The 12288-nt window shown below is 48.5% G+C and overlaps 1 protein-coding gene across 1 annotated transcript in view; it reads left to right on the top strand.

Moving 5' to 3' along the window:
• LOC125439670 (maestro heat-like repeat family member 5) overlaps window positions 1-12288 on the top strand; it is a 98260-nt gene that overhangs the window by 46313 nt on the left and 39659 nt on the right. Inside the window, exons 10-15 of the mRNA XM_048508787.1 lie at window positions 1023-1148; window positions 3182-3304; window positions 3936-4015; window positions 6541-6676; window positions 7872-7967; window positions 10917-11021. Coding sequence (XP_048364744.1) covers window positions 1023-1148; window positions 3182-3304; window positions 3936-4015; window positions 6541-6676; window positions 7872-7967; window positions 10917-11021 — 666 coding nt within the window. The remainder of the gene's footprint in view (window positions 1-1022; window positions 1149-3181; window positions 3305-3935; window positions 4016-6540; window positions 6677-7871; window positions 7968-10916; window positions 11022-12288) is intronic.

Genomic DNA, 12288 nt, shown 5'->3' with positions numbered 1-12288 from the left:
TTTTTTGAGACCTGCAAGGAGAGCCTGCAAGAGAATGGTAACCTGGAGCCTTGCTGGACTCTCCCCTGGACCCCCCCCCTCCGGCCCCTACAATCCACAGCCCCTACAAGCTAAGCAGGTGCATCAAATGAACTATGCCAATACACTGGCTGTCCTTTTTCCCTTTTCTGTGCACAGACCCCCCCCCCCCCCCCCGCAGTTTAACAGTAACAGTGACAGCTCAATCAAACTTCAGAATTCTTCTGGGCCTCTGATTTCAGTTGGCTGGCATGCCTCAGCCTCCCACTAGAATTCATATGACAAAGAGCTGGGTTTAAATGGGTTTGTGCCCTTAATACATTGTTAAGAAACTGTTACGGTATCACCACCCCCACCACCACCACCACCCCACCACCACCCCACCACCCCCAAGGACTTTGCAACTCGTTCTTCGGAGCTGACCCTTTGCTCTGCACTGGCTGTTTTGCACCACTCAGCTTTCCACAACTGTTGCTTATGGAGCAGACAGTACCCGGAAGCCATTTCAGAGGGCAGCTGTGGTGGTCTGCACTCTGCAGTGGAACAGTTAGATGTGAGTCCTCCAGTGGCACCTTACAGGCCAAAAGGACTTTCGGCACGTAAGCTTCTGAGAGCCAGAGCTCAGCAGAATAGAGTCCCCACAGATCTCCCCTTCTGTTCCACTGTGTCTGACACATGAAGCTTTGAGCCTGGAAAAAGCACACCCTGAAACTGTTGTTGATCTCTAAGGGGCTCCTGCATTCGAGTTTAACTGATCACCCGAAAAGGCACGTGAGGTGGAATGCCTGTGGTCACTGCTGCTTCGGAACACCAGAGCCGCAAAGGAGGGCTTGCAAGATGCATTGGAAGCCGGACAGAAGCCTTCTTTTTGCCAGAACCGAGCAGTCGCCTGCAGTCTTGTGCAACACCTGGCTTCTCGTGTGACTTCAAAGGGGCTTCTGCTTGTTTGTTTTTGGTCTCTGTGGCAGAAGTGAATGCTTCTTAATGCTGTTTGTCCCCCACAGTGCTTTGGCTGGAACACCCTCCTGCTGTGCTACGGTCGAGTGGCACTAGGAATCAAAGAAGAGGTTCTCCATCGAGTGGAACTTTTCCTGGCCAAAATGATTGAGTACTTCAAATGCAATCCGATGGTACTGTAACATTTGTCTTTGCATCAAAATTGACTTGGTCTATTATAAATCAATAGCACACGCACACACCCAACCCCTAGCCTGGGTTGGTAAAGTGCAACTCAGCCAACAGTGAGCCAGAAACTGGCCACAGCACAGTATTTCTAAGCTGCCTTTCCACTGAGTGAATGCTAATATGGGTTATAATGAAATTACAGAATAAAATAACAGGTTAGATAGACTCAAGTCACAATAGCATGGAAATGCAAGACATAAAAACAGAATGAATCTATGTAATTGTGGTTTAAAGTATTTTAACAATGCTTTAGCCGTCCTAAGAAACAAGTTTTGATTTCAGGATGAGGTACAAATATTTGTCTTCAAAGCCCTTCCAGAACTTAGAAGTTTTTAACTGGCGCAGGAAGACCTGTTGTGATACTCCCACACATACTTCCTGCAGGGAGGGAGCTTCATCGTCCGTAAGGGTGGGAGTCACTAAGGACCTACCGTGACACCCCTCCCCCATCCCCAGAATAACCCTTGAAAAAGAAGGCTTCCTTACAGTGGTGGGATTCATCAGGTTCGCACCACTTCGGCAGAACCAGTTGTTAAAATGGTGCTTGTAAACAACCAGTTGTTAAATTATTTGAATCCCACCACTGCTTCCTTAGCAAGGTCCTCACCAGGAGAACTTCATAAAGGTCAAAGCTGTCCTTCTGGTACCAAGGCCCCAAGCTTTTTAGGGCTTTTAGGGTCACACCAGACCTTTGAATTGCTTTGAATTCAAACTGGGCCTGGGTAGTTGAGAAAAACTACTATTATATACCTTCATTGCTATGGCCTCCTATTCACATTTTGCACCACTTTACTTATTTATATTTTATTTATTTTATACCCTGGCCTTTCCCAACCAAGTCAGGTTCAGCTGATGTTTCTGAATGTTTTTCCAGGCACCTTCATTTCCCATCTCTGTCACTGCATCAAAGCCTGGTGTGGCTCCCGACCTCCGCCACCTGGCCTGCAAAGCCCCCACCCCCACCCCACTGTCATGGGTAATGGCAGTGAGCTGGGCAGTGAGCCCAGCAATCAGGCCCTCTGAGGGCTTTCCCCATCCACCCCCAATGTTGGCAAGCTCCAAGCAGATTCTGCCCTCTGTCTGCTGCCAGGCCTGCCAAACCTTCTCCTCCCTCACCAAGGAGGCAGACAGCAGTGAGCCCTGCATAGCTCCTGGCCACCCGGCCCACCAAGGCTTGCTCTCCACTCTACCTGATGCTACCAAGGCCCATGCAGTTCTTGACCCCAGTCAGTATATTTAGACATCTGCAGAGGGAGCCACTCTTCAGAAACACATGCAGATAGTTGAAGGAAACTTCCATCTCATGAGGCAGCGAACCTCTAGCTAGGCAGCGCCTGTGGTCAGGATGCTGGGTGGACCATGTCTCTCGTTCATTCTACATTACCTGCTTATGGGTTTCTGTGAGACACCTTTGAAGATGCCAGTCACAGATGCAGGCGAAACATTAGGAACAAGATCCACCAGACCTCGGCCACACAGCCCGGAGAACCCACCAGAACCAGTTGAGCCAGTGGACTGGTTTCTTCCTTTTATCAGTGCTGTGTTTTCAGAATATCACTGAATATGGACAGCCGGTTCTCTTTGCTTTTTCTGCTGGGAACGTGGAAAGTTTGCACAACATCTGTTGTTTCTTGACACAGTTTAGTTCAGAACACAACTATCTGAGAACTGCTAGGAAGCTGACAAGGAGAAAAATTGTTCATTTGAAATGTGTTGACGGAGAGTTGTGTGGATAGCATGGATCGCCAAAAGGACACATCAGTGTCTTCCAGATCAAATGGAGGACGCAGCCTTCAGTTTGCCAGACCTGAGCAAGTCTATTAACAGGAGGATGTTTTGGAGGTCTTTGATTCATGGGGTGGTCATAAGTCAGAAGCAACTTGATAGCACATACTCTACACCCAGGCTAGATGCCTCCTTCACCTCAAGATGCCACTGACCACTATAGGACCATTTCCTGTTCTTGGATTTGATTTAGGACATGAGCTTGAAGAAAAGCTTTTTGATTGCTGTGCTGATGTTCCTGGAGGCCGTTGCTGCAACAGGTAAAGCACAAGGTGTACGGCTGCACATGAAAACAGCGCTTGTGGAATGTCTGATAGTAAGTATGTTACTCACTGCATAAACAACAACTTACGGCCACTCTGGAATTTCATATAAGTTTCTCCCTGGTTTATTTTCCTGGCCTGAAACAGCCTTAGGGGAGCGCCTGCTGCTGACCCCCGAACAGGCAGGCAAGTGCCTTCACCATCCCCTGTAAGCACATAGTGCTCCCAATACCAGGTTCTCGATAAATCTCTCCTCTTTGATCCCTGTGTCTGCATCGCCCACCTATGTATTTCGTCCTTTCCTGACACAGACACTCCCCGCTTGATGCTGAGTCCCCCCCCCATCTCCAGTGGGCAAAAACCTTCTTCCCCTCCTTCCCCTTCTTCATTCCAGTACTGCCAGGAAAACCTGGACGTTGCCATGTCCTTGGCCAGGAGCCGAGCCCAGCCCTCCGCCTGACTCCTGGGCAAGTGGGGGGAAGTGTTGTCTTGTCAACGCAGGGGCAGCGGCAGCATTCGTGCCCCGCCTGCTGTGCATCTGGTTCCGTTTGCTGCCTTGTGCTCACAAGCGAGGAGATGGAGATCCTCTGCCTTTGCCTGGTTACTGGAATGCCCCCTCATAGGAGTAAGACCTTTCTTGAATAGACAACAATACTTGTCGTGTGTCTCCATTATGGCTGACAGGTGCTGATTGAGAGAGAACCCATCGACACGCTGGTCAACACAGTGCGTCAGGATGCGATGTACATCGTTAAGGAGCTGAGGTAGTGAGTGGGGCATCCTTTTACAGTCCCAGGAGAGGGGAGAGTTGGGGAGGGACATTCACAGCATGGTTCAAAGGCTGTGTCTTGGGTACATTCAAGACAAAACTGCCCCAACTTCATAATAATTATTCACACAAATCAGCAAGGCTCCTCCCATTTGGAAACAAAGGAATCGTGCCCTTGGGGTGCAGACCCAGGGCCTCTCTGACCTTTGTGTTACCTGAATTGGTCTGAGGTTTTTTCCCTTTTAATTTGGGGAAATTAGCAGGAACAAACCTGACTATGTGAGGAGCTCGAGCTGTGAGATCTTCCACCAAAGCTGCAGGAGACCAGAATTAGAAGTTGTAACAATTTTCCTGGATAAGTAAAATAATAAACTTACACATGCAAGTGCAAAACACCCAGAGAGAGAGGGGATTTTGAAGAAACCCAAGATCTAGAAAGAGGAGGAGACACGCCTCACAAGAGGCAGACCACATTTGTGACTGGTTAACTTTCTCAGGCCAAAAGCGTGGGGAGAAACTTTACAAGCAGCATGGCAGGGCTGGGGTCATGACAAGATTTTGGGTGGAGTGGTTGAAGTCCCAGCTCTGGGGTCTTCCAGTTCAGAGTGAGGCTGAATGGCCCTCTGGCATCAGGGCAGGAAAAACATGATAGGGTTAGCGAGGTAAGGACAGAACTCAGGGGAGCTGATTGAATCAAGGCTGGTTGGCGTTGGCACCTCCTCTCTGGCTCTGTGAACAGCAGGGGTGCTGTTTCCAGGGCGGTGGCCACTTTCCCAGGGCTATGGCTCTCGTGATCCAAATGGTGATTCTTGAGGCTGCAGGAAGGCGTGGCTGGCTGCTATGCTTGCTGATGTGGGGACTGGGAATTTGCCCAGGCAGGGATGCCTTCTATTGGCACCAAAGCCCAGACTCAGGATATGGCATCCATCCACGCCTGTTTTGGCTTTGGCACCTTCAGAGTGGGCCGGTAGGGCCCTGTCTGAGAAATAGGGCCCCATGTCCTACTGCAGGTCTACCTGGTAACAACTGAATGGTTGGGATCCACAAGGGTGACTCTGGGGCACAGGTGCTCCCAGAGATACCTGCAGGAGGTATGAAACACAGGACAGTCGCTTCCCCACCTCCACCCTCATTAAGTGATATTAGCCCCCATCACTGGCCGTGGAAGAGAAGCAACACAAAAAGACAAGCAATGCAGAGTTAAAAATGTACAGCATGAGAAATATACTTTGGACTGAGAGATTCTGCCCTCAGCAAGTGTAGATTGCAGCAGTTTGCCTGTAAAGCCATTCGTTGTAAAGCTTTGTCCTTCTATGAACATGTGAAGCTACCTTAGACCAAGTCAAGACAGGCGATTCCTCGACCCTGACCTGGCACTAGCCTGGACCTCTGAGTCAGGTTCCCCTCCCATGCAATGCCCGAGGGAGCGGGACCTCTTGCCTTGTTTCCCCTCTGGGCTCCAGCACCAGAATACTAAACGGCCGTCTCTTTTGCATCCCTGACAAGTTATCAGTTCCCCAGGGAGATGCTTCAAGCACAGTTCAAAAAAGAGAAACACGTATATTGTAGGGGGGACACACTTCTGTCTGTGAACAGGATCTTGGGGTACAGGTGGACAGTAATACGAAACATGAGCAGCCAGTGTGATGCAGTAGCAAAAAAGGTTGATGCAATCTTGGGGTGTATCAACAGGTCCAACAGTATCCAAATCACAAGATATCACAGTCCCTCCGTACCCCACATTGGTCAGGCCACAGTTGGAGTCCTGTGTGTAGCTCTGCAGGCCTCGCTTCAAAAAGTATGCGGACAGAATGCAGCAGTGGCCGAGGAGACCAGCAAGGATGATCAGGGACCTGGAGGCCCGGCCCTAGGAGGAAAGGCTGGGGGGGGACGGGGGGGATATTCAGTCTGGAGAAGATGAGGCTGAGGGAGGACAACGTCGCTCTAAGTTTTTGAAAGGCGGCTGCCGCTCAGAGGAGAGCAGAGAGCTATTCTTGTTGCCACAGAGGACACAACTCACCATAATGGGTTTCAGGCAGTGGTTCTCAACCCTCCTAATGCTGCGACCCTTAATACAGTTCCTCATGTTGTGGTGACCCCCAACCATAAAATTGGCATATATAAAATATAAAAAGACCATTTTCCGATGGTCTTGGGAGATCCCTGTGAAAGGGTCATTCGACCTCCAAAGGGGTCGCAACCCACTGGTTGAGAACCGCTGGTTCAAGTTATGGGTGGAAAAGTACCGACTGGGTATTAGGAAAATATATATATATTTGCAGTGAGAGTCGTTCAGCAGTGGAATCAGCCGCCTGGGGAGGTGGTGGATTCCTCCCAACTGGCAGTCTTCAAGCAGTGGCTGGACAAATACTTGTCAGGGATGCTTCAGATCCTGCATTGACCAGGGGGTTGGACTAGATGGCCTTTATGGTACCTTCCAACTCTCTGACTCTGTGATAAAGTTTGGCACAGTCATAATTTCATAACGTTACAGCCTCACATGTGCTCCTCGTCCTCCAGCGAACTGAAACCCGTCCTGGAGGCAGAAGTGAAGTCCAGCCTCCTCTGTGCTTCCTTCAGAAGTCTATTCTGCCTGGTTCCGCTAGACTTGCTGGAAAGGAAATCCTGCATCACCAAGCAAGCAGCAAACGTCAGGGTGAGCTGCCTCCATTGTGTGCAGAACCGGAACAGAAATTACCTGTCTCATTATGAGGATGTGATTGTAGATGAGAAAAAGCACTGAAATTAAAATTTCCAGGTTCAAAGTTTAATTAATCTGGCAAATCCTCATGGATTTTGAACGCACATTTATGCCTATAATTTACAGTCTCATCCTGCAGATGCAGCCCAAAGGGCTTGGGGGTGCAGCATGGCCTTGCACTGCTACGTTTGCCCTTCCCGGGGCACTTACCCAGGGGAAGGGGCAGATGCACGGGTGGCCTCCCACCCCTCAGCTCTGCTGAGGCAAAACCCAGAAGTCCAGGCCATGGCGGGGGCTGTGCTGGCATCCTGATCCATCAGCAATGTGCGGGTGGAGGGTGGGCCAGGGCTGCCACCTGCAGTTTAGGGCCGGGAGTGCGCACCCTAGCCATCAGACGTATGCCACCACCCTGTAAGCCCTACGGAGGGCTTTCTGGCGATGGGGAGGGAGGGTTCTTTGGAGGGTTCTTTGCTCCCTGTGCCGCCGTCGCAGCGCCGCATCCAACCACCAGGGGCTTTGATAGGCCTGCCCCTGAGCCTTTCTTGCTAGGTGGAACAGAAAGAATGGTTTGAATTGTTGAGAACTGTGCAGAATCTGGCATGCAAACTGTGGGTGTGGGTGTTCATTTTGTGGCTGTAGAACAGTGGTTCTTCGCTCAGAAATGTCTGAGTCTGGATAAGATATCCTGCGTGCAGAAGTGGTGTTGCCTTGTTCCTGGAGAGTCAGGGGGCCTGCAGGCCTTTTCTTTGCTCTTCACTGAGAGCAGATCAAGAAGTCTTCAACAAACCAGGTTCAGAGAACGGACTTCTCTGGGACTTACTTTGGGACTAATCTAGCATAGAATGGGGAGGGATGATGCCATCTGACATGATATGGTTCCTGGTTTTTAATTAAATGATACTAATTTGTACTGTGTTTTAAGTTGTATTTATATTATGATTGTTCACCGCCCTGAGCCCTTCGGGGGAGGGCAGTCTATAAGACTAATCAAACAAACAAACAAACAAATAAGTAAGTAAGATAATGGACCTAGGTTGCATTGGCGGGGGGGTTGGGGGGTCCACACCATACAACACCCCCACTGCTGCACAGTTCCCCTTTCCCCTCTTGACCTATTTTGCTAATGGCAACGGCCTCTTTCTCGCTCCAGGGGCTCTATCATCAGGCCATGAGCAGTCTGGAAGAAATGCTGCAGGCTTTGCTGTTGGAGAATCCACATCCCAGGGAGCTTAAAATCATGCTGGAGGTATGAAGGAGATTCAAAGGGAGAGAAGCTGCATGGAGGGGAGGGAGGGGGCCGGGCGCCACTCTGCATGCAGAATGCTCAGTGGGTCAGCATGCTGCGCTTGTGGCAATGGCTGGGGAAAGACCTCTGCTGAGATCTTGGACAGCCGGTCAGAGTAAACATTGCTTAGCAAGATGGGCAGCAGCAGCAGCAGCAGCAGCTGTTTTTTGATGTTCAATGTAGAAGGTCCAACTGTGTTTCATAGGAGTGCATGCTACACAGTCCTTCCAATGTGCATATACAGATACAGTGCCAAAATCAAAGGTCTGGAAAGGGTGGATATGTGATGAATTGCAAGGTATGGGTGTGGCTGAGTATGAAGACGTGTAATGCTGCTTTGTAGCAGATTAGACCCAAGCCAGGTTGCAATGTTGAACCAGGATGTAAAAACAGTCACTGCCATGATCACACAATAGGTAAACTCAGACAAGGTAGGCTTTATGTAGATAGTTCTGAGACTCATATGAATCTGAAGTATAATACAGCATCCGTTTGACACAAACACCATAATATCAATATTGTCACCAGTGTTGGTCTCTTGATATTTGTTTTTGTTAGATAAATATCCCAACAAGATGGTGTCGGAGCTGGATTCACTATCCGGGAGACTCTCTTATTTTAATATATTCTTGCCTACGTTTGAGGTATTTATTTCACGAGGACTGCTAGAGGAAGAGAAACTATGCTCAAACTGAGCTTGGGTGATTCATGTGGAGAGCCCAGGAGGGGGGAGCACCGCCCCCCCCACGGAGCCCAGCTCCTGCTCTCCCCAGGACCAGCCTCCAGGCCAGGAACGTGCTTTCAATAGCACAGAGGCCAGGGGCGGGGCTTGGGTGGCCCCCAACCCCTTGAGCCCCGCCCTCCATGTAGGCTGGATAGGAGATTTGGAAGAAGAAGAAGAAGATTTCTATCCCCCCTTTCTCTCCTCCTTGCCCTTCCCCCCTCACAACAAACACCCTGTGAGGTGGGTGGGGCTGAGAGAGCTCCGAGAAGCTGTGACTAGCCCAAGGTCACCCAGCTGGCGTGTGTGGGAGTGCACAGGCTAATCTGAATTCCCCAGATAAGAAGAAGAGTTTGGATTTATATCCCCCCTTTCTCTCCTGCAGGAGACTCAAAGGGGCTGACAATCTCCTTGCCCTTCCCCCCTCACAACAAACACCCTGTGAGGTAGGTGGGGCTGAGAGAGCTCTGAAGAACTGTGACTAGCCCAAGGTCACCCAGCTGGTGTGTGTGGGAGTGCACAGGCTAATCTGAATTCCCCAGATAAGCCTCCACAGCTCAGGCGGCAGAGCGGAGAATCAAACCCGGTTCCTCCAGATCAGAATGCACCTGCTCTTAGCCACTACTAGGACATTGTTCATACGGTCGCCACAAGTCAGAAGCAACTTGACGGCACTCACACACACGCACAGTCACAGGATTGCACTGTTGGTTCTGAAATGCCACATGTCAATATTCTGTCGTGTTATATGTACTGGATGTGTTCTGTTACAGTATGAGGAACATAACATGCAACCAGAGGGGATACTGTGCTTCACTTAACATTGACTAGCTAAGTATTATTTAAATGCTTACTGCATAAGTGCAAAGTGTCTTTCTCAGGAATATGGCAGGCAGTGTTGTTACCGCCAGTTCAGTTAACCCAATTAAGAATCATGAAGCAAAAGTATTTTTAAAAGAAATATTTTTATTTTGAACATCAGTGGCTGATTCAGAGGGGGAGGAAGGGCCCGCCCCGCAGGCAGAAGCCTAACGCCTTTATAGGGTTTGCAAAAGAAAACCGTCCTACTTTGAGGCAGTCATTGTGACATCACAAATGTATCAAGAAGCAAAAGAAACATTTTCATAAAGGTTCTCTTTTAGACGTGCTGGCTTTGCTTCCTCCTCCCTTCTGCTGACTCAGTACATCACCTTAGTTACCTTCACATGAACAATGGGGAACAGAGGAGAGCAAACAGGTGCACATCTCAGTACCTATTAACCACACGTAAATTCAACAGAAGAGAAATCGCATTGTCATGAAATAAATTTAGTTTGCTAGTTTACTGAGTAAGCTTTTAAAGTTCAGAAAACTCTTTCTTAAAAATCCTCTCTTCTAATTACTACATTGCAGTCCTTGTGAACAAGCATAAGATGGAAACACAGTTATTTGGGGTTCTGTGTACCTTTCATATACTATTCTTATCTTGCTTCTGGGCGTTCTGCCAAATTCTGCAGCTTCTGTATTTTTCTACAGAGACCTTTGTCTGTGAAAACAGGGAGAGATGTCAGGCCTGCATGTACTTTTCTTTAGCTAAATGCCAGTCAAAAGAGAATCATATATATCTAATAATGAATATTAACCACATAAATATAGTTTTCCTGGGTTACAGTATGAGAATCCCCTGACCTTTGCAACTCTGCTAAGTCTTAGCCGCCAGTTGGTGGACGCTGGCTCCTACAGATTGACTCCTTTGGAAATTAACACCTGCATATCTCAGTTTCTTTTGACTTAAAGGGCGGATGGAGTGTGGCTAAATGCGGGATATTGTCCCCCCTGCTGACTCTGAAAGAACGCCTCAGTGCTGAAATTCAGCCGGCCCTCACTCAGGCAAAGATCTCCATGATAACTAAACCAAACTGCTGAACCAGCCGCGTACTGGGAGGTCTGTGTTTGGGCTGTTTTGGGTCAAGAATGAACATTAAGTCAGACAATGAACATTAAGAAACCGCTGCGTGATCTGAACACAGATGTTGCATTCACATGTCTGGTGTGACCCTCGCACAGCTTGTGTAAAAGGAAGACCAGTAGGACCAATGGGTGCTGAGGAGGAGTTGCCATCCACCTGTCTGGCTCTCTCCTGTGCTGTCTGTGCCCTGGCAGGGCTGCATCAGGGCTGCACTTCTTTAACGCCTGTTTTTTGTTGACAGCTCATGGAGCCCTGGATGACCTCAGCGCTGGACCACGAGCGAGAGAGGGCTGTGCAGACCGCAATGAAGCTCTTGAAATTTGTAGCTGAAAGTTTCCACTTTGATGTGAGTGACCACTGCCCCTCATGCGGATACTGACCTTCTGTTCCTTTAGAGTTCTGTAAAGGAAGAGATGGGCCAAACTGAGGTTTTATACTCAAGAACAGCAAGTGTCTACCCACAAGAATACAAAATCCTTGTTGACTCAGACTTAGGAGTGATACAACTCCCATTCTGTTTCCTAAAGAGACTTCTGGGAAGTCCACTGACAGAATAAGATGGGACGGCAACAGGTTTGCCCCCCAGGAGCTGCTGTTCTGAAGTTTAGGGCCTGTGATTTTCTCCACCACAAGCAAGAAAGTGTGTGGCCCAAAAGGACTGCTGAGGAATTCCCTCGGGAGCCACAGACAACTGCAGCAATCCTGATTTTAACTACAGTCTGAACTGGAAGAGGATGAGAGGGAGAGAGATCTGGGGCTGGGGCTGGATAGCCACAAGCACAGGGGACTTCAGCAGGGAAATTAGGCTGATCCATGGAGGATCTGTTCATCAGGGGCTGCTAAAAGGATAGAAACACCTAGTATTTAAAAAAAACGTAGAGGTTTCCCAGAGAAGCTCATCTCAGAAGAGGAAATTGAGCAAGGAATAGGGAACTTAAAAAGTAATGAATCATCATGACCAGGTGTATTTCTTCTTGTTGTTTAAAGAAGATTTGATCCCTTACTTCAGAAAGTTATATGATTCCCTTCAGATAGAGGTACTGTCTGAGAACACCTGGCAGAAGCCAATAGTGTATTAATCCCAAAAGAAGGAAAGGATATATGGAACACTTCTGTCTACAGACCCACCCCCTTATTCAACACAGATTATTAAATGTGTACAGCTATTCTGACAAATAGATTGAATACAATTCTGGAGGAGGTAAAGTGTCTTTCTCAGGGTCAAACTAGATTCATAAAGGAGAGTCAGCTAGCATCCAATACTAGAAGGCCAATACATTTTTTTGGATCTAGTGAATGAAAGGGGAAAGGCTGCAGACTTTTATGTTGTGGATGCTGAAAAGATCTTTGATCAACTCAACTGCAATTTAGACCAGGTGCTTAAAAAGTTCAGCTTCGGATAAAAGTTTCAAAACTGGGTGAAGACTTGTTGGAAACCCAAAGCAAGGGTTCTAGTCAGTGGGTTCCGATCTGAAATGTTTTGTGCTGAAATGCAATATGACAGTGTTGTTCCCTTTTATGCTGAAATGCAATGTGACAGTCCTTCTCTTTATGCATCAAGATCTTCGCCAGCAACATTTGGCAAGGTATCACTTACAGGGGTTCGAGAATGA

The sequence above is a fragment of the Sphaerodactylus townsendi genome, linkage group LG10 (genome assembly GCF_021028975.2).
Source record: "Sphaerodactylus townsendi isolate TG3544 linkage group LG10, MPM_Stown_v2.3, whole genome shotgun sequence".
Taxonomy (NCBI): domain Eukaryota; kingdom Metazoa; phylum Chordata; class Lepidosauria; order Squamata; family Sphaerodactylidae; genus Sphaerodactylus; species Sphaerodactylus townsendi.
The sequence above is the reverse complement of the archived record's forward strand: the minus strand, read 5'-3'. Positions and strand labels throughout refer to the sequence as shown.